The sequence below is a fragment of the Pan troglodytes genome, chromosome 4 (assembly GCF_028858775.2).
Source record: "Pan troglodytes isolate AG18354 chromosome 4, NHGRI_mPanTro3-v2.0_pri, whole genome shotgun sequence".
Classification (NCBI taxonomy): domain Eukaryota; kingdom Metazoa; phylum Chordata; class Mammalia; order Primates; family Hominidae; genus Pan; species Pan troglodytes.
Genome location: NC_072402.2, coordinates 127,812,785 through 127,836,225, shown reverse-complemented (window position 1 = coordinate 127,836,225; position 23,441 = coordinate 127,812,785). Strand labels below are relative to the sequence as shown.

General features: G+C 35.4%; 1 protein-coding gene across 2 annotated transcripts in view; it reads right to left on the bottom strand.

Moving 5' to 3' along the window:
- Positions 1-23,441, bottom strand: part of CHSY3 (chondroitin sulfate synthase 3) — a 282,976-nt gene that overhangs the window by 117,318 nt on the left and 142,217 nt on the right. The window contains exon 3 of one of the 2 annotated variants that reach the window (XM_054684568.2): positions 17,215-17,302. The exons of the other annotated variant lie outside the window; for it this stretch is intronic. Within the exon in view, the coding sequence (XP_054540543.2) occupies positions 17,215-17,302 (88 nt within the window). The remainder of the gene's footprint in view (positions 1-17,214; positions 17,303-23,441) is intronic. 2 annotated transcript variants of the gene reach the window in all.

Sequence of the window (23,441 nt, the reverse complement as noted above, 5' to 3'; positions counted from 1 at the left end):
CACTCTTCTTCTATCTTGGTTTATTTAAGTTCATAAGATTGAAATGTATGTTTCATTTCTGCTCATTTTATTGGTCATAGATCAATATTCACAGTAATTTTCTGTTTACATAGTCTTATAGCTTCAAATGCATTTACATCCCATGTCCAAGAAGATGACCGACCACAGGCTAGGTATGATGACCACAGAGGCTATGATGACAGGCCTGAACTTGCACTGTTTTGCCTCTTCAGTAACATTCTCCATCCAAGGAGTTAAGTAGTGCTTATGTTTTCAACCTCAGCTAATGTGATTTACAGGTAATTGAACCCTGGGTAACCTATTAGAAAATATGGATTTTCTATGACAAGATGTTTACAACACAATGAAATACATATATATTTTGACTACTCCACCCATTTATTCATTCATGCACAAAACAATTTTTGAGTTCTAGACTGGCAATAGACTCTGCTACTAGACTTTGTAGATGCCAAAAGGAGCAAAACCAAATCCCTTTCCTTGACAAATTTGCTTTCTAGTGGTTATTGAACTACCTATATAAATGTGTGAAAGTGAAAGATCAGCTCTTCGAGCCAGAACCTGACAGTGGCAGGCTGTAAATAAGTTGACTGCAGGCATCATGTACCAGCATGATTGATGAAAGCTTTTAGAAAATGTCTTTACAGACTCGTACCATTTAAAATGGTGTTTTTCATAAGGAATTGCTATACGGTACTTATTCCTATGAACTTGCTTCATATTTTCTACCACACTTTTGTGCTTGGGCATGCATTTGCTCTGTGGCAACCCTCCCAATACACACTCAGGATGTTAAGTGAATTCCCCACAAAGGTTTCTGTACTAGGAAAGGGAGTAGACATTTTGTTGTATAGTTTTTGTTGTTGTTGTTGTTATTGTTGTTGTTGTTCTTAGAGGAGTAGTATTTTTCTTACAGTGTTTTCTTGGTGACTACTGACAAACAGGAAATCAGCACAACTGAAGACAGCCCACCCTGTGAGCACGTGGACCATCATGTACAGTCAGAGGCATCAATTCAATGCAGCAGAGGGATGCTTTGGTAATTATGAAATCCTCTGAAACTGAAATGGGCAATTAGTGGATTTTCCATCTTATTTTTTAATTTTCATGGGAAACTCAAGTGTATTCAGCTCTTTCACTTGCAATTATAGAGCTAATTAACAGAAATTGGTGGTGCTCTGTGTATGATAATGACACTTAGTTGTTGGCTGGAAAACCAATAAAGAATTACAAATGAAATTAAATTCATTATTGAAACAGGCCACATTGAAGAAGGGGTGAGAAGAGGTGATGGCAACTTAAACATTAGATAGTTACATGTAATACATATTTACAGCTGCCTGGACATTTATGAGTCCAGTACCCATTTATTCACTGGGAAAGTTATTTATAGACCAACAAACATTAAACTTTCATAGACCTAAACTATGGCTTGGATTTATTTTTGTAAAAAGTTCTACATTTATTTTGGGGAACCTATGTAACATTAAATCATTCAACAATGCTTTATTGTGATAGATGTGTGGAACCCAGAGATGAATAAAATATATAGTTGATGTCTTTGATATCACAATCGTGTCAACACAAAAGCAGATATACAAACATACATAATCACTCATATTCTCAAACTCTACCCTAAACATTCCTTTCACCTTCTTGTTCTAACCTATTCTCATCTTACTGCTCTAACCTCTTTATTCTGAGTGTACTGCTTTCCCTGGACCTTCTCTAGGAGTGGCTGTTTTCTCTTATAAAAGTCCAATACCATAGAGTACAGAGGTGGCACAGGTACCTTTACTGCTTTAACTCTGCTAAACAAACATTCCTACCACTAAAAAGTCTGTTTTATATAAATACTCTAGAATCATGCTTTCATTACACAGCTGTTTGAGAAGTTGGGAGAGTGAACAAAATTTCATTACTTCAAAGAGGCATTCAATTAGAAAATATTTGAGTGTACACATTGTGTACAAACTCTTCAACTAAGTTTGTAAAGGATATGACAATTTTCAAATATTTCAAACCATGTTACATAACAGAACTATGGTGACACATCTAATGAAAATATAAAATGCTGACAAATCCATAGAGAAACACACAGGATATAAAATGATTGTAGTACATACAAGGAAGAGAACTATTTGGTCAGTGGAATTAGAGAGGGCTTCAGGAAGAGAGCTATTTCACTGTTATTGGAAAGTCCTAATTGTGAGTTTCAGCAAACTAAGATGTGAAAACTTTAGTAAGGATTATTTCCCACCCAAAGTCACCACAGATTTTTTAGTAAAACTGTGTTATATAAATATACTTGAAGAAAATAAAAATGAAATGCAGACAGGAGAAGAAACTGAGGTGCTAGTTCACAAAATTCTAAAGCACTATTATGAAACACATTTCTTACATTAGCAGATCACTGAAAAGGAATCTAGCATCCTGGCCTTGCTGGCAGTAGCCCAGGCATGAGATAAAACAGCACTCTTGCTGAAATAGCCACCATAAGCCTATCACAGACCCCGGATCCTGAAGAGTGTTGAGAAGCATCCGACAGTGAGGCTTGCTTTTGTGTTCCCTGGCTGGTCCTGCAGCTTACGCCTTTTCCTGGCCTAAATACTCAGAGTAGATGACTCCTTATTTTCTCCATGGAAAAGTTACATTACATAATGAAGTCACCTAATGTCAAAGTGCTATGCAAGTTATGAATAAGTAATAACAATAGAGATAGGACCAAGTAAAGCTTTACTAACCTAAGGACTGGGTGGAATTCTTGAGATTGCTTAAGGATGCTATGCTTAATTTTTTCTCAAATCCTCTTGGGGTATTCAGGTCCTACTACACTATACACCCCAGTTTCATTTTGTTTGGAGAATGGAACAATATAAAAATAATTGGACTTACAGCTAGAGGCCCTAAGTTCAAATTCCATCCTGCTACTAATTAATCGTGAGCCTCCGGAAGAGTCACTTAACTTTTATGCTCCTTAGTTCTCATAGTATTCAAAAGGAGGGAGGTTTTCTCAGTGGCCTCTCTGGATTCATCATGCTGTATTATTTTGGGGGCAGCAAAATATTATCCCCAGAGTGTTCTGAAATAATACCCAGCATAGTTGTGTGCAAAATCAATAATAATAGATGATTTTGGTCAGGAATTCAATAATCCTCTAGAATATGACAAATGAAAGAGATACATGAACAGGAGTATTGAAAAGGAAGTAATGAGTAGCAGAAACCTCTGTCACAAACAGTAGAAAATGCTGGTTTGAAGAAGCATGGAGAAATGAGGGCAAAGATTCATGGCTTTTTGTGTTGATGCAGTCTCAGAAGAAGGTGTGTTCCAAGTTTTGGATTATTTTCCATGGTAGAAACCAAAATGTGTTTGGGAATAAAGAGTTAATGACCTGAAAGCAGGCTGGGGAGATCTTAATGTAATATAAAGCAGTATGAACAAGGACATTGTTCAGAATTTAAAAACTTGTAGGCCCTGAACCAATACGACAGGGGAGGAGACTGTGTGAACCAGACATTTCAGTTTAGTAAACTGGAGTCTCACCAAACTGGAAAAGTCGATGAATGGCTGTGATTAAACAATGATGTCAGACAATAAATTTAGGAGCATATTCACAAATTGGATCATTGTCAGACTAGAAATACAACTTTGTCTGAACCTTTTAAACTGGTGACACAGTAGTGCTATCTTAGATATTTTACACTTAACCAGCTTTCCTTGAGCTGTAAAGTTGATCACTAAGGTTCTCAGGGACAGTCTTTGGTAGTCTGTGATCTTCACCAGTTTCTCAGATTCTCCCAAGAACAAGAAGCTACCCCAGAGAATAGAAAGGGTCACATAGAGGATGGACCCTAGTGTACTCCATACAATTCCGAGAAGCAACCTCATTTTCTATGAAGTACCCTAAAATCCCCATAATCAGAAATTCTAAGGAAAGGAGCAGACGAAGGGCCAATGGCCTACATGAGTCGTTTTTTGTTTTGTTTTGTTTTTATTTTGTACTAAACAGAGGCCAAGGGCTACCACTAAATCTTCAATAAATATTCAGACATTGTTAAGAGAGAATTTTTCAAGCTGGTTCTAAATGTCAAAGTTGCTATTACCTAGCAAAGGTGTTCTTCTTATTTTAAAGTGGATTTATTCTTTCAAAATAATGAACACTAAGTTCATATTTTACAGGCAAAATTGAAACAACCACCATAAAAAAACACTTTAAAATAAATTTAACTGTTCTGAGGCTTTGGCATCTGTTGGCTCCGTAGTAGCAAAATAAAGGACTTCTTCCAGATGAATGAGTTACAGAAACCAAGTTCTATTCACAGCCTATGCAGGAAATCAATGACACAGGGTAATGAAAAAGAAGAGAAAGAAACTACTTTTGCAAACTGATGTGTGCAAAGTAGAAACTATACATGGGTTCCTGACTGTTCACAATAAAAGTATTCCCCCTAGGCAGCTCCTCAGAGAGGCATGTCCTTAAATCTAATCCAAAGGCAGCTCTAGAAAAAGGAAAAGCAAATCGTATTTCATGCGCAGCACGATTATTTGGTAACCTATCCAGACTTTCTCTTTTCTCATGGTGAATGACTTTGTTTGGACTTAACTTTCTAGACCCTGCAAATCACTTGGAAGAATTCTGGGAGCAGCCCTTGCTCTTGAGAATTCTCTGAGATTTGGCTCCAGATAAAGAGTCAGGCATATGCAGATTTAAACATCGTATACTCATTATGTAAAATGTGAAGTCAATGAACAGGAGACAAGACTTTCAACTGTTTCCCAAATTGAGCAAAATTATTTGAACTGTTTTTGAAATTCTTAACATGCGCCATAGAAGTAGGTTTGTTTCTGAAACTTGCCTAGAGCAAGTAAAAGTCATTTCAAAACCACCTTCCTTATCCAAACACAAAAAGGATGGGCAGTGAAGAATGAAAGCAATACATAGAACTATCTCTAGTCCTTCCTTAGCCACTGTATAATTGTGTAAAAACTCCTTAACTTCTGTCAGCTTCAATTTTTCCGTGTAAAATGGACCTTATATCTACATGACAGGACTACTGTGGGGACAGGAGAGAATATGTGCAAAACATCTGGTGCATTTTGGATATAGAGTATGTACCTAAAATAATCACTAATAATATATTAGTTGGGAATGTCTATCATCTTATGGGCTACTGATGAAAACATTTTAAAACATAAGATTGTCTCCAGCCCAAATAGCAAGTCAGTTGTCCCTGAGTCTTCCTTAGTATATCTGCAAAGCCTCCTGTGACTACTTTTTTATTAGAGTCTGAATAGGAAGGCAAACTTAGTCCATATGAGTAATTCCTCCTAAATCATCTTCAAAAAAATTACCATTAAAAATCACCCTCATCAGTATTATCTTCACTAATTATCATGCTATGGTTTGAATGTGTTCCTTCCAAAATCCAGATGTTGCCAATGTGATAGTATTAAGAAATGGGGCCTTCTAGGGGTGATTAGGCCATGAGGGCTTCTCTCCATGTGAATGAGATTAAGACCCAGATAAAAGAGGCTCCACACAGCATTGGGCTAGCTTGCTTTCTTGCCCTTCCATCTTCTGCCAGGTGAGGATGCTGCAAGAAGGCCCTCACCAGACACCAAATACTGGCACCTGGATCTTCGACTTATCAACCTCCAGAACTGTGAGAAATAAATTTCTATTGTTTATAAATTATCCAGTCTGTGGTATTCGATTGTGGTAGCACAAATGCACTAAGACGTAACAGAACTCCTGGGAGATGAAAATACTAAATTTATAAAAAGAGAGTACATTCTCTTCAATTATTTAATGACAACAATAACGAAGAAAGGTTCTCAAGAGGAATGAAGATGGAAATTTAGGGAAAAAGCAAGAAGAGAGATATAAAACTATGACACAAATATATATCTGAGATGTCACAACAACGAAAAATCAGATGAAGAACATTCTAGTACAGTGACAGTTTCACTACTGAAATGCATCCAATTTTGTGAACCTTTATGACAATCAGTGTAGAACTATAAATGAAAGTTGGGCTCCAAAAGTTAAAGACAAAAGGCTTGTTTATGCTGAGAGTCCTTTATTTTTTTCTTCATTTTCGGCTACTCTCCCCACCCCCAAAATCAAATACCTGATTGAGATTCAGGCGAGTAGACATATATTCACAAAATTATTGCTTAGATTACATGCATACAATAAAAAACTGTAAAGTTTATCTTCAGTTTTAAAATGGTAAGAAAATAAATTTAAAAATCAAAAAATAGACATAGCCATTTAATATAGAAGACCAAATTCTACTGCTGAATCTTAACAGATATTAAAATGCAAGAAAGAAAAGAATGCTAAAAGAAGCCACACTCAACAAAATCCAGGAGCTATTTATTATCCACCAAATGCAAATTTCCTTTTAAATGGAAGTCTGTTTTTCATTTGGGCACTGAATCCCATGTGTAAAAAAAATCTATATTTTTTTGAACATGCTTTAAAAAATTGTGAGTTAATATATACCTTAAAATATGCTCGATATTTATTTCAGTCTGATATATAAATAGCTTGAATAAGTTATTTACTAAAAAAAAACTTCATAAACTCTGGCAAATATGCAAATTAATAGAACAAATATAGTTTGTATTAGCCTCTGGACCTAATGTTGAAAAATTAGGTCTCTTGTTTATAGAAACATGCATTTCCTCTGAAATTACTTTAATTTCACTGCATTTAAAAGATTATTACATAGGTATGCACATGTACCTTAGAACTTAAAGTACGAAAACAAGTTCAGTCAAAAAAAATTATCATATTTTATATTCAGGGGGTACATGTGCTTGCTTGTTACATGGGTATATTGCATACTGATAGAGATTAGGCTTCTAGAGTACCCATTACCCAAATAGTGAACATTTTATCTGACAGGCAATTTTTCAGCCCTCACCGCCCTCTCAGCCTCTCCACTTTTGGAGTCCCCAGTATCCATTATTTCCATCTTTATGTCCATGTGTGCCCACTGTTTAGCTCCCATGTATAAGTGAAAATATTTTGTATTTGGTTTTCTGTTTCTGGGTTAGTTCATTGAGGATAATGGCCTCCAACTCCATACATGTTGCTGCAAAGGGAATTATTTCACTCTTTATTAAAATGGCCGTGTAATATTCCATGGTGTATATATACCACATTTTTGTTATCCAATCAACTGTTGATGGACACTTAGGTTGGTTCTATCACTTTGCTATTGTGAATAGGACAGCAATGAACATGAGTACAGTGGTCTTTTTGATAGAATGATTTCTTTTCCTTAGGGTAGATACCCAGTAGTGGCGGTTGCTGGGTTGTGCTATTTTTAGTTCTTTGATAAATCTTCATATTGTTTTCCATAGAGGCTGAACTAATTTACGTTCTTACCAACAATGTCTAAGTGTTCTCTTTTCTCTGCATCCATGCCAATATCTGTTTTTTTTTTGACTTTTTAATAATAGCCATTTTGACTCATGTAAGATGCTATTTCATTGCGGTTTTAGTTTGCATTTCTCTGATGATCAGCAATGTTGAACATTGTCTCGTGTGTTTTTTGTCTACTTGTACTTCTTCTTTGGAGGAATGACTCTTCATGTCCTTTGCCCAGCTTTCAATGGGGTTGTCTTTTTCTTGTTGCATTGTCTGAGTTCCTTATAAATTCTGGACATTTGTCTTTTGTCACAGGCATAATTTGCAAATATTTTCTCCTATTCTACAGGTTTTCTGTTTACTCTGTTGATTATTTCTTTTGCTGTGCAGAAGATTTTAGTTTAATTAAGTCCCATTTGTCTACTTTTGTTTTTGCTGTATTTGCTTTTAGGGTCTTCATCATAAATTCTTTGCCTAGGCCAATGTCGAAAAGAATTTTACCTAGATTTTCTTCTGTGACTTTTATAGTTTCAGGTCTTATGTTTAAGTCTCTAATTCATATTGAGTTAATTTTTGTATATGCGAAGAGATAAAAGAGATTCCTCTGCATATTGCTGGCCTATTTTTCTAGCACCATTTATTGAATAAGGTGTCCTTTCCCCACTGTTTATTTTTGTCAACTTTGTCAAAGGTCAATTGGTTGTAAATATGTGGCTTTGTATCTAGGTTCTCCATTCTGATCCATTGATCAAAGTATCTATTTTTGTACCAGTATCATGCTATTTTAGTTGCTATGGCCTTGTAGTATAATTTGAAGTCAGGCAGTGTGGGATCTCCAGGTTTGTTCTTTTTGCTTAGGATTGCTTTGGCTATTCAGGGTCTTTTCTGGTTCCATATGAACTTTAGGAGTTTTTTATACTTCTATGAAAAATGATATTGAAATTTTAGAGGGATTTCACTGAGTCTATAGATTGCTTTAGGCAGTACGGTCATTTTGACGATATTGATTCATCTAATCCTTGAGCATGGGATGTCTTTCCTTTTGTTTGTGTTATCTATGATTTCTTTCATCAGTGTTTGTTGTTCTCCTTTTAGAGATCTGTCACCTCCTTGGTTAAATGTATTCCTAGGTGTTTATTTGTTTGTGTGTGTGTGTGTGTGTGTGTGTGTGTGTGTCTATTGTAAATGGGATTGAGTTATTGATTTTGCTCTCAACTTGAATGTTATCAGTATATGGAAATGCTAGATTTTTGCACACTGATTTTTGTATCCTGAAACTTTACTGAATGTGTTTATCAAGTCTAGGAGTCTTTTGGAGGAGTCTTTAGCTTCTCTAGGTGTATAATCATGTCACAAGCAAACAGATACTTTCACTTATTCTCTTTCAATTTGGAGGCCTTTTATTTCCTTCTCTTGCCTGACTGCTCTGGCTAGGACTTCCAGTCCTATGTTGAATGAAAGAGCTAAGAGTAGCTATCCTTGTCTCGTTCCAGTTCTTGGAAAAAAAGGCTTTCGACTTTTCCCCATGCAGTATGATAACTGTGGGTTTGTTGTATGTGGCCTTTGTTATCTAGGGGTATGCTCTGTCTATGCATAGTTTGTTGAGGGTTTTTATCATGAAGAAATGTTGGACTTTATCGAATGCCTTTTCTGCATCTATTAGAATGATCATATGGTTTTTGTTTGTACGGCTGTTTATGCAATGAATCACATTTATTGATTTGTGGATGTTGAACCATCCTTGCATCCTAGAATAAAACCCACTTGATTGTGGTAAATTATCTTTTTGATGTGCTTTTGGATTCAGTTTGGTAGTATTTTCTTAAGGATTTGCATCTGTGTTATCAGGGATGTTGCCTTGTAGTTTTCTCTTTTTGTTGTGTTCTTGCCCGATTTTGGTAGCAGAGTAATACAGGTTTTCCAGAAGGAGTTAGGGAGGAATTCCTCCTCCTTGACTTTTTGGAATAGTTTCAGTAAGACTGGTATCAGTTTTTTTTTGTACATCTTCACTTCATTTTTTAAAAGTGTGGCTCAGATTCTAGATGTTATTAATAAATATAGCTTTATGCATGGGATTTAAAGTTATAATTAACTATACTATTTTTATTATACCTTAAGATAGTCTTCTCTCATAAAGTTCATCTGGCATATATGTTCATTTTCTGATGTGAATAAAATTAATTTTATGTTGATAACTCTTTTGAAAAGTATATGATACCTTTTGAAACTTGGTAATGTACTGTGGTACAAGTGAGACAGAATAAGGAATTCCTAATTATAGGGTAGTTGTAGTCGGTTAAAACATGTCCACCCACCCCAAAGATATTTATTCATATCAAATCCCTGGAACTTGGGACTCTTATTTTATGGATAAAGGGTTTTTCAGATAGATAAAGAGTTTTTGCAGATGTAACCAAGTTAAGAATTTTGAGTTAAGATCATCCCAGAGTATGCAAGTTGGATCCTGTTTTAGTCAGGGTTCTCTAGTGAAATAGAACAATGGAAAAGATGGAAATAAGGAGGTAGATTGGGAGAGGGGGAGGGGGAAGGAGAGGGGGAAGAAAGAGAGAAAGAGAGGAAGAGCGAGAGAGAGAGAGAGAGAGAGGTAGAGAGAGAACAGAGAAAGACTGGTTTTGAGGAATTAGTTCCCACAACTCTAAGTGCTGGTCTGAAATCCACACGGCAGGCTGGCAGGCTTGAAATTCAGGTAAAAGTTGATGTTGCAGTCCTAAGTCTGACATTTATAGGTCAGGGTAGCAGACTGAAAACTCAGACAGGATTTCTATGTTACAGTCTTGAGACAAAATTCTTTTTTCTCCAAGAAACCTCAGCTGTTGCTCTTTAGGCCTCAGCTGATTGCATGAGGCCCATCCACATTTTACAGAAGGTAATCTGCTTTCTCATAAATATTAATCACATCTTTAAGGTACCTTCACAAAACACATCTAGACAAGTGTCTGACCCAACAACTGAACACCATAGACAAGTTGACCCATACAAAAAATCAACCTTCATAGTCCCTAAATTCAAAGACAAGTGTCTCATAAAAAACACACAGAGAAGAAGGCTATTTGAAGATAAAGCAAAGGGAGGTGGACACAAGTCAAGGAAGCTGGCAACAGCCAGAATGATGAAAACGCAAAGAATGAATTCTCCCCTGGAGCCACAGAGGTAGTACAGCCCTGCTGACACCTTGCTTTCAGACGTCTGGCCTCCAGAAGAATAAGAGAACATATTTCTGCTGTTTTAAGGCAACCAGTTTGTGGTAATATGACAGCCACAGAAAACTAATAGCTGAAAATAGAAAATTAATATGTTCGTTATACTTTTAACCAATCAATCTAAATATTTCCTCTTTTTTCTTTTTGAGACGAAGTTTCACTCTTTTAGTCCAGGCTGGAGTACAATGGTGCAATCTTGGCTCACTGCAACTTCCACCTCAGGGTTCAAGTGATTCCCCTGCTTCAGCCCCCCAAGTAGCTGGGATTACAGGCACATGCCACCACACCCAACTAATTTTGTATTTTTAGTAGAGATGGGGTTTTACCATGTTAGCCAGGCTGGTCTCGAACCCCTGACCTCAGGTGATCCACCTGCCTCGGCCTCCCAAAGTGCTGGGATTACAGGTGTGAGCCACCACGCCTGGCCATTTATTCTCTATTATATTATTTTATGATATTGTATGATATCATCTTTCCTTGTCCATTTTTCACCTACCCATACTTAAAGGATAATTTGTCAATGAAGCATTTCAAAAGCAACGAGTACCTTGCACCTAGATTTGATAATAAAAATCAATATGACCAACAAATACAGATTGTTGTTAAGTATAGTGACAATACAGAAAGAAGAAAATCAGACACTGAAGGCTATCTCTAGAGTCATGACAGCAGTGGTAGGAAAGAAGAGTGATTTTAAAGGAAGATTCATTACAATTTCACTGTGTTCTGAATTTTTTAAAAAAGAGAAATGATGACTCAAATATAACTAAATATTTGAGATTGGGGAAATAGGAAACAAAGATACATCTGAGAAGAAAGTTGAACAGAGGTGCTCTGTATCTCTCTGTCTCTCTCTCTCTCTGTGTGTGTGCATGTATGTGTTGACATAGGCAGTATAAGGGAAAGGTTGAAAGGAGGCGGGAGAAACAGATAAAGGTCTGAGAACTGAGCATGAATGATGAAAAATTAAGTTTGGCACATATTGAATTTCACAAATTGGGTAAACATCTTGGTACGAATGTTTTCATCAACAGAGTTACTACTGGAGAAGGTATGGAGAAAGCAAGCCAAAAATTATAGATGAGTCCATCATTAGTCCTTTTATACTTACATTAATAGGCACTGTCATCCAACAATATAATTTAATGTGATTTTTGCTACCAGCTCTGAAAATGAATAAAAATGCTACAAACAGTAAGATATACTGTGCTAGGTTATTAATGACAAATATTAGTATTATGGGATCATTGATAAGATTTTCCTTCTAAAAGCATCACATTAAGTTTTCTGCAGTTTTTATACTGAGCTATACAAAGGAAAGAAATATATTTTAGTTTCAGAAAACAGTGATAAGAGTGAGAATGATTATTGTTCTTAATTATAACTAGGGAAGTTTTTTCTTAGTAATTTACTACACATGATGTCAGAATCACAAAATATGTTTACAAACAGCTTCAGAAACAATTTCACTTTATATAGTCCAATAACTTAAGCTTCCCCATAATTTCAGGTGTTTTTTTAAAAAAAGAAATGCTAAAAATATGGCTGGGTGCGGTGGCTCACTCCTGTAATCCCAGCACTTTGGGAGGCCGAGGTGGGTGGATCACAAGGTCAGGAGATCGAGACCATCCTGGCTAACATGGTGAAACCCCTTCTCTACTAAAAATACAAAAAAATTAGCTGGGAGTGGTGGTGGGCGCCTGTAGTCCCAGCTACTCAGGAGGCTGAGGCAGGAGAATGGTGTGAACCCGGGAGGAGGAGCTTGCAGTGAGCCGAGATCACGACACTGCACTCCAGCCTGGGTGACAAAGCCAGACTCTGTCAAAAAAAAAAAAAAAAAAAGATAAAAGAAAGAAATGCTAAAAATAAACATATACATATTGTTTCCAGGTAGCATATAGTCTTTGTGCTTTCTGAGTATTGACTCACATGGTCCTCTTAACAACCCCATCAAACAGATACTCTTATTATTCCTACTTTATATATGAGGACATTGAGTCCCAATACAGTTAAGAATCCTGCCCAAGACCACATAGCTAGTAAGGACTGAGTCAGGATTTTATCCATGATCTAAATCACTAAGCTACACTACTCTGTGCACTGCATGCTATAAATAAAAATGACATTTACTTTAAGATTTTGTGATAGGTATTTGCAGACTTAGTAGTGTCTTTTTTATTGAAACGAAAACAAGCTGTAAAACAAAAAGATCAATTCTGAAAAGTCAAGCTTCCTTGTATCCTTTGCTTTTCTAAGATCAGTGAAGATTCCTCTTTGATTCATTTTGAAATTCCTTTTCTTACAAATCACGACTATATTTAACAGCCCACAGTATTCTAATGCAATTCTATCAAAGCTCTTTAAGCAAAAGAGAAAGAAAAATTCTAAAGATGGGAACCACAATAAATGGAATGTTAACATTTTAACAACAGAGAAGCAAATTTTAAATCAAAGTGAACACGAAGCTGTCAGATTAACTGCCCAGTTTTTTTTTTTTTAACAAACTTCTCTTTCTGATGAACCAAAACTTTTTTCTTGAACCACCTGAGTCAGAAAGTTTGTTTAAATGCCAACTCCATGCCATCAGATACCTTCTGGGTCAATGAACTGCATCCAACCTGGAGAAGTTAGGATGCACATAGGAAAGAAAGTACAGTTTGAGGTTTTCAAGGCATGTCACACTGGCTTCAATTCTTAGATACAGCATTATAGGCATTTACCTCTTCCACAAAGGAGAATCTTAATATGCATCAGATTCAGGCAACATTAATACTTATGTGATCAAAAGGGAAAGAGAATCAACATCAATTCTTATCCCCCTCCAAATCTTTCTACCAGCATCATTTTTTATCATACGTTGTCCCTTGGTATTGGTGACCAGTAGCCACAATGACAATTCTGCAGGGAGAGGGATGAAGGTGCCACTGCCACTGCCCTGCATGAGCTCAGACACTGAATACATCATCTTGTTAAAATGTCCGGGACTCAATGGCATTTCGCCTGGAAAATTGAGTCCCTTCCCACCACAGTGCTTCCGGTGGCAGTGGTAGCAGCAGCAGCAGCTGCTGCTGCTGTTATTCTCCTGTTCAAAATAATCTTTGGGATGTATAGAGGACATATATATACTACTAGGGTGTATGTGTCATCTTATTTTATGTCCTCAAAGCCATCATGAAATGATTTGATTCCATGAAACTAATTAAGACAGCTCAACTAATAGCTGAAGAAACTCCCATATCTCTTCTAACATATCACCAGTACAAAAAAGCCAAGAACTTAAAATATTTTCCACTTTTTTCCAACTCTTGTTTCACAATCTACTTATTAATGAAAACCAGGAAAAATCTATACACTAGTTATTAATGGATGTATTTACTTATTGTAGCCACGTATCATAAACTATGAAATAAAAACAAAAGCTATCTTTATAACACTTTTGTAGACCTCCATATCCATAGTTCAAAACGACTTTTTTTTTTTTACAAGGGGCAAATTCTAAGACATAATTGGCAGAAAGGAGGGCATGTCAAAAACACAGAATTGTTTGTTGAATCACATCAGGCAAGTCACACTCAAAACAAACACTCAGAATTGCCTCAAGATGGGGATCAGAGTACATGCTGCACTTCATTTTCCTATCAAAAATCCCTATACATATCAGAAGACAGAGACCCACAGCCAGACACACTCCCCACAGGGTGAAGAGTAGTGATACAAGATTGGAGTAGCCAGGGAGTCCTCCACCTCCATACATACACTTGGACCAGGGAGTGAGAAGGAGATATGATTTTCCACCACCATCCTCAGACCCCACCTAGCCCTGCTGGAGTAGTAAATTCCCCAGGTGGCTGACTACATTAGGTAGGATCAGAAAGCCTCCATACCTAGAGGACAAACTACTAGTACACTCCAACTCTGCTCAGCAACACAGCCTAACCACTCACATAACTAGTGGAGTCTGAATGCAATAAAATGTTTCAGTAGTCATATAATATTAAAAGCTAGTATTTATTAATACTAAAACACTTCATTATTCTCATAACATTAATAACTAATATCCATTAAGTGGTAGGTTTCCTTCCAAAAGCACTGCATGTGTTAATAATTTAATTCCCATGAAACCCTGTGAAGTAAGAGTTTATATATGTGAGGAAACTGAGGCACAGAAATGTGAAGTCACATTAGTCACAGGGTAACTTAGGGAATATTAATATCACAGGGCCAGCACATGGTAGTGCAGGAATTTCATCACAGGCCATGGGGCTCTGGGCCTTATCTTCTTAACTACTTCACTAGACTTTTTCTTGAGCTAACAAGGAATCCTGATTCTAAAGATGAGCACATAGACATTTAAGGAAAGCCAATGCCATGAAAAGCAGCTAATAAATATTAATATATTTGAAAACAAGGTTAGAAGAAATTTCTCAAAAATTTAGATTAAGTATGATTAATATCATCAGGGAAATAGGAGGCTATATCCATAATAAAAATCAACTAATTTTCAGAAAAATGACTAAAATGATCACTGACATTTAAATCTCAATAGATGAGCTGAATAAGAGAATGGGCACAGTGAAAGAACAAATTAGAAGAATGAGCCAGAATTCTCCTAGAAGCAATTAAAAATACCAAGAGATACAAAGCGTGAAAGTAAAGCCAAAGGATATGAAGGACTGATTCCAATATTTGACGATAGGCTTTCCAGAAACCAAGAATAAGAAAATAAAGCATAAGGACATGTAAATCAAGCATGGAACAAAATGTCTTAAAACTGAGGAAAGTTTTAGGCTCTTGGATTTAGAAGTTCTAATGAATGCTGGGAAAATGAGTAAAATAAACATATCTTGATATCTCATGATGAATTTTCCAGATTTATGAGGCATTTATATTTCATTTTTGAGCACCTCAAAATTAAGATAACTAAAAATACACCTAAAAGTGAGCTCATCTAAACATACCCTTTTATTTTCATGATTTCTATCATTAATGTTGATATTTTCCCAATCACTCAGGCTCCTAATGCAATGCTTTCTTTAACTCTTCCCTTTTCTGGCCATATTTATTCTATGGTTCTACTTTATCTTCCCCTGCTATAAAGAATAGAGACTCACTAAGGCCAGCACTGGAGCCACTGTAAGACACACGTGATGTGATGAAGATAAGGGTATCACATACAAGTCTGCAATCAAGACACATCATAAGCTTGGCCTCCCAATTAGGAACTGAAGGATAGTTCTGGAACTGAGAGAGTATGTATGCATTTGAGAATCAGAAACATGAGGAATGACCATCATTACTAACGGATGCATTTCTACTCTATGGATTCCTTCTACAGATCTGCCTACCTGGGCTTCCCACCTCCAATTCACTAATTCTTACATTTCACCCTATATAGCTTTTGCTTGATTATAGTTCTTGCTTCCTTATTACTTTTAACTAAAAGTAAACTCATTTTGGTCCTAACTTTGACTCTGCCCTCATTGTCTATATTTTCTGTTTGTTACTTAAAATCTATTACATCCTAGTTTTTGTTTTACTTAGCTATCATGTGATTCTTTTCTCCTTCAGGAGACTAACTCTATACAGACCAGCTATTTCTCCTGTTAAAACAAACTCTTCTTTAATTATTCAATTTAGAAGTGTTCCTATTTGGGAATACATAAATTATTGAGCCATGTCTAATCTTTAGGATACTGCCTTCCTCTGAACTTATAATATCTGTAATTATACAACTGACTCAACAGTTCATCATGGGCTTGTTATCCAATTCACTCCTTGTTTGCTGTATTTCATAATTATTAAGTTTTTGTATTGTTTACTTAACATGGTTTATAGCTTCCTGTCTCTTCTGGGCATTCCTGTTTTAGTACTGGAGCATATTCCAGTACTTAAAGTTACTGAGTCCATTTTTCTGTCTTATGTAGCATTGAGAAAATTTAAATGCTTCAGCTTTTCATTTGTAAAATAGAGGCAGAAAGGATAAATTAACGCCTGTGGATATTATCTGATTATAATATTTAAATGGTATTAAGATGTGAAAAGCCTTGGATAAAAGACATAGGCTCCCTTACCAGAATAGAAAAAAAAGTATATTTCCCAAGTTTGGTTTCAGCACTTCTTGATTAGACAGATGTCTCTGTTTTCCCTTTGAATAAAATTCCCCCTTATTTTCTCTCACAGCAGTTCATAAAATAAGACATTCATAAATATTTTAAGTTCACAAAATAAAAAAAATTGTTATTGATGGTAAACTGGCATGAGCAGTGCCATGGGGCCAATGCTTTGTCACAAAATATTTATCAATATCTTTACGGATAATAATACCAAAAGTAAAATCTTCCCAATGGCAATTATGTAGCTAATAGTTACATAGTTAATAGAGAGAGAAGGTACCTGATCACAAGTCTTCCCCTCACTTGCTCTGGGAACCACACCCCCACTGTGGGGGGAACTCCCAGGACTTATGACTGCACCATGAACTGCTCACTACTCCTCACTATAGATTATTGGATGGGTTCTTGAGCCCAGATTGGCTAATTAGATTTCTCTCTCCCCCTGAGAGAGATTAGGTGACAGGGAGTCCAGTACCTCTGTCTATGGGGCTACACCATGCAGAGCAGGAGCTGTGGGAATGACCATCTATGGCAGTGTGGACTGAGAGTTCATGAAAGCTCATCTGCAGAGAGAAAGAAAAGAATGATGCAGATACACCCAGAGAAACAAGAGAGGGGCAAAGTTTAGTTCTTGGTTTGCTGTACCCTAATCATTTTAGTACATTCCAGTTTTGTTTTCGAGGTGAGTTTCTTTTTTTCTTTTTTTTAAGAATTTTAATGCACACAGTTGTCATTCCCAATTCTACCACTGAATATTTTTCTGTCATCTCAATGTACTGCATCTAATTTAAATGCCTGTCACCTTCTCTGGCAACTCAAATTCTAACGTCTGGTTTACAAGTCCATTCACAATTTCCACAATTTGCTTTTCTCCCCTTATCTTTCCCAGAATGTTTCACTTGTTTTGCATTTCATCTGCCGGGGTCTCTGTCCCCTGAATACACCTTAAATGTTATCTCTATCTTTTTCCCATAAGTTTTTTTCCTTTCCTCAAATGTCTGATTCTGGCTTATCACTCTAGTAATGAAGCTTGTCCTCCTCACAGGAAATGTCCCTGTCCCATCCCCCAGGTATTAATGACATCCTATGATCATTTTCTAGGTCATTCTTTGGGGTTCTATTACATATATACCATGTGGTATGAGTTTTCTTCCCTAGCGTGTAATAACTTGATTACATTGTGAGCACTGCAGGCCCACTGTGTCTAAAAAACATGTTTTTCTTTGGTTAAGAAAGTAAGAGCCTAGAAAGAATCAAAATTTAGTGGATCTGGTAGACAGATAGGCAGTCTTTAAAAAACTTTAGCTCCTTTAAAAAGAAGTTCTATAGTGATTTTCAATTATATTCTTTATATTTTACTTACAGAAGCAACAAATGAATATATCTTTACCCTAAAAACAAATCCAAGCAATATAGAATTGCACACAACATAATATGACGTTTCCCTCCATGCACGCCCACCTCCACCACATCCTCATCTCCATCCACTCCCTTCCACAGAGGTGACCATTGTTAAGAGTTTGGTATACATTGTTCCTATGTCTTACTAAAGATTTACTTGCAATTATAAACATGTTTTTCTTTTGTTAACAAAAATCAAATAATACTTTATAGCTTTTAACTTTTTTCCATTTAAGAATATATTTTATATTTTTATGATAGTACATTTAAATATACCATATTTTTTGTAATAGCTGCATTAACAGCCCAAAGGTGGGTATATACCAATTAACACAATCATTAACTTATTGATGGCCAATAGCAACAATGCCATAGTGAAAAAGACAAATAAACGTGTTTCATGTGTAGCTGAATGTGGTAACAATTCTGCTGGCTGGTTTTCCTCAAACCTTGCTGAGTCTAGCTGACTCATATGTATGCGTAGAGGAGTACCCATATTGAAGATGAGTACATTTACATAGGCCTAGTGAAAATTCTCATTTCCTTGATGGCTAAGACAGGTTCTTATCTAGAACTTGAACCCAACTCTATGTGATTACAGTGCCCACGTTCTTTTCATTATATCACGTTTCAAGTTTTAAAACATAGGTTTTCTTCCTAAATGAGTGCTTACTAAATCTTCCATAGAGAGTAAATTCTATATACAACCAGCTATTGTTGTACAATATTAGACAAAATTATTATTTCCTTATAAAATTTGGTATTTAAAAAGAGCAGCTGGTCAAAACCAGATTTCATGACATAACCATAAATTTGTATTCTTTGTGTAGACATAGCACTCTTTGCTCTAGTTGCCAGATGATGTCATTTCTAATGCACCCCTTTATCAATAACATATTGCTTAAAGATACCACAAATGAAATTTAAGTTATTTTTGAACAGGTAAAGATAATGAACGGAAGGTAATTTGAGTGATTCTCATAAAATCTTTTAACGTGAGATAGAAGACAATTGACATACAACTGCCAGGATTTTTATAACACCAGAACAGAATGCACTAGTCAAAAGAAAAGTACTTAAATACATTGTTGTAGTTTGATGTGTATTCACCTATGTGGAGTAGTAAACAAAGCCCTACAACAGTAAGTGGCTTAGTAGTAATACTTTGATTCTTAGTGTTCAAATATTAAAGAGATACAGCTTACAGGCATACCTACGAGTTTCTCCATGGTGTCTTTAAAGTGTTGAAAAAACAGTCTTAAGGTACAAGATTCTACTTTAAAAATGCTTGGCAAGGCAGTCAAAGAAGTACAAACCATAGAGAAATTTTTCTGTCTCATGAAAAGAGCAAAATGGTGATCCCCTTATTCCCCCATTGTACTAACTTTATGAAGCAGAAGAGCCTCATTTCTTCCCGTCCCTAAATTGTTAAAGAAGAGGCGTGGTTATTGACAATCTCAAATTAAAAAAAAAAAGATGGGGAGATATATAGGGAACATTTTATAATTGATTCTTGACTGTGGAAAAAAACTACCCAATTATGTACCAATTAATTAGTGCATCAAAGAGCATTTTATCATGACATTTATAAAGCACATCCTAGTAGGATAATTTTATCTTCATACTTTGCCAGTTAAGTGAGCTTATCTTGTTACTAGAGTAGTTGACAGCCTCTGCTTCAAATAAAAGATATTTAAAGGTTTTTCCTGAAATTCTAGTTAGGGTCCCTAATTTTGAGGAGCTGCTTATATGGTGGGCAATAAGTAACAGAACATTGAGAATGGCTTCTTGTTCTTTTCTATGGCATGTGCCAGCTATCTGTGGGAAAAATAAAAGGGGAAAGAGCTTTAATAAATTTTCTTTCATAAGAGAAGCCTGTACTATACAAGCATGTTCCCAGCTGACATAAAGAGAAGCTCTTCTTTTTGTCAATGAAAGAATTTTTAAAAATATCTTCTTGGTGTGATAATTTCCTGGTGTGATAATTTCAATCATGAAAATCAAAATTCTCAACTCTCATAAAATAAATGTCATATTTTATCTTTTATTTAGAAATTCAACATCAGTTCTAAAGTGAGAGTTTAGAGATGTATTAATATAACTCATGACTTAGAGCCAAATTATAAATGTTGTAAATTATGTAACCACTATCCCATCCCTTTTGCTGCAACTTTGTGAAAGGGAAGAACCAGGATTGAAAAGTAGGTTTTACTCACCATCAAAATTCTGTGTGTGTGTGCGTGTGTGTCTGTGTGTGTGGTGTCAACATTTGAAATTTCCTCTTTTAGCAATTTTGAAATATACAATACACCACTATTAACTACAGTCGCTATGTTGTGCATCACAAAAAATTCATTCTTCCTGTCTAACTGAAATTTTGCATTATTTGACCACCATCTCCCCATTCCACTCAACTCCCTAGCCTCTGGTAATCAGCATTCTACCCTCTGCTTTCTTAATATTTATCCTCGCCATCTCACTCACAAGTTGGAAGATGACTGAGGAAAGAGAAGAACTTGTAGAAAAGATACATAACAAGAATAAATAAGAAAAAGAAAAAATATAGAGAGAAGTGGAGAAAGATGCAGGCAGGGGGCAGAGAGAGAGAGAGAGAGCAGAGTAATTAGCACAGATCTGGAAGTTGTTTCTTCCCTAACTGAATACACGAGCACCTTCAAAAATCTGCAGAGACAGGGCTCTGCCCTATCAAATTCTTCCTCCACTCCAAGCTGCACTCCATAGATTTAAGGAGACAGAAAAAGAAAACAGCTGCACCTGCTGTATTAATTATACAAAAAGAGTGAATATTTTCCAAAGGTATACACTGAAAATCATAGTTTCAAACTATAAAATAATAAAAGGAAAAGAAATTAAAAATATTTAGAAAAACTCATCAAGGAGCAGGAATGTATTTCAGGGAGTAGCTATATATTTCACTTTATATATGTATTTTAAAAGTCCTACTATTTTGTGGATGTGGAGGGTTCTTGGATGCTTATCACAATAGTAAAAATAATAAACTAAACACATAAAAGCCCACCCTGCATGGACTAATGATAATGATAAGGATTAGACTTAAGATCCAACTGGGCAGAAGAGTAGAACTCAGAAGAGCCCATCTCTACACACATACATATACACACTAAATCCGTACTTCGTTCTACTAATTTGTTCATTTTCTCTTTTTCCTTCCCGTTTTTTAAAACTTTTCCTCTTTCCTTGCTTTTTCTTTACTTCTTTTTTTACAGCCACCCGTGCAAAACAGGTAAAGCCATTCATTATTTTTACTTAAAAAAGGAAAAAAAAGGTTGATACTCCTAAGATGTCCAAGTTAACACAAACAAAAACCTGACAATAATTCTGTTCAGTAATTATAAAAGTTGAAATGTTATATTAAAATTTGAATTAACAAAATTCGTTAAAACATATATTCGCATATACATAATGCAATGATAGTATTTGATTTGATTACATAATGAAAAAAGTGATTAAAATATATTGATCTCCATTTCCTGGTTTCTATGCTTTAAATGGAATTAGATATTATTCTTGCTTTGGCATTAGTAAGAGTTCAGTATGTTGTTATTGAGGATTTTAGAACATATTATATAAGAAATATGTATTATTTGAACTTTATTCATTTCAGCTAGTGAACTGCATCCGATAGACTTTTCCTATTATATAGAGGAGAAATCTGGTCCAGGAAAATTCTGGGTAAATAAGGGACCATGATCATTTCTGGATGGCCAATAAATTACTAACCTATAATATTTCAGAAGACAATTCTTTCCTACAATGTAGTATTTAACTTGCAATTGGTAAGGTGTATTTGTAAGATTCTGTGGCTGGGGGCCCTGTCTGCTTTATCTTGATAACATATTGAGAGGTCATGTGGGACTTTGTATACAGTAGGTGAAAAAGAAAGGTTTGTTGGATGAATGAGCCATTTCAACTCCTAAAAGCAGTTAAAATCTTAGGGAACAATATCAGATAAAAGGTGAGCTGAGTTAAAGTCTTTTCAATACATTATTGAATATGAAGAAAATATTTCCTCTTTTTATTTTTATTTTCCCAAGACTTTTGCAGGATCAAATATTACAAGTTATCAAATATACTTTTAAATTTTATTTATTTTTCTTATATTTACAGAAGACATGGAAATAAATGTACCCACTGAAACAGCATAGGAGAAACAATACCATACTTTAAATTTTTATTAATTTATTTTAACAATTTATATTAAGAAAATTTACATCAGCATAGGAGAAACAATACCATATTTTAAATTTTAATTTATTTTAACAATTTATATTAAGAAAAGTTATATTTAATGTGTTAATTTATTAATTAAAAATCCAATCTCTTCCAAAAAGATGACAATTGAATACACTGAACTTTTAATTAACTTGCTGCCATTTAAGAGATCACAAAATAATCTGATTTTCTATACAGGCATTTTTAATAGTAAATTTTAAAAAACTGAAATGCTGATTTTATGCAAGGTATCTGTAAAAATTATTTATTGGTGCTTAGATATGCATTTATTTAAGAGCCCTTATACCCTGCCCCCACGTTTAGTTTCCCTGTTGTTCCAATGCCGATGATTAGCACATTTTAATTGACAATTGATTGTATGTTTTACAAGATCGTAAGCTCATTCAAGTAAGCAAGTATGTGATATTTGATATTGTCTCCACTAAACAATAAAGCTGTCTCTGTAAGTACAGCTTCCCACAAAGTAGCTGTTCACCAGATATTTGAGATAATCACAAGATCAAATCCATTAGCCTACAAATTTAAGGTCAAACCCAAACCATGGTGAAAATTTAATTTTGAAGCACCTTAATAACTAGCCAGATTTTATTTTCATGATAACATTCCTCTCAGCATCTCCTCAAGCTTTAACTCTATACTTTAACATATACTAAAAGAATAGTATAACACACATAGTATTTGGTTATAAATCAGTCTAACTTTGGCGATAGATAATGTAGTTCACCTTCATTTGTATGCTACATGGCTTCCTAACCTTCAAAAAGATTTGGATGCAAGAAATCTAAATTCCAAAAGCAGCATTACTTTGACTTAAATGTAATGTGATATTAATAAAGTAGCCTCCCCGAGCCAGTACTTTTTCCCTTTAATATGGTAGTTTTCAAGACGTGGGTATAATGACATGAGTTATAATAGTCGTTTCCTGCAGTTAAGTATTGCTAGCATTAGAGTTGAGACTCTTGCTTACAAAATGAGCAGAAGAGTAGATTGAAGCCACAATAAATGAGGCAAGGGTTTCCAGAGTTC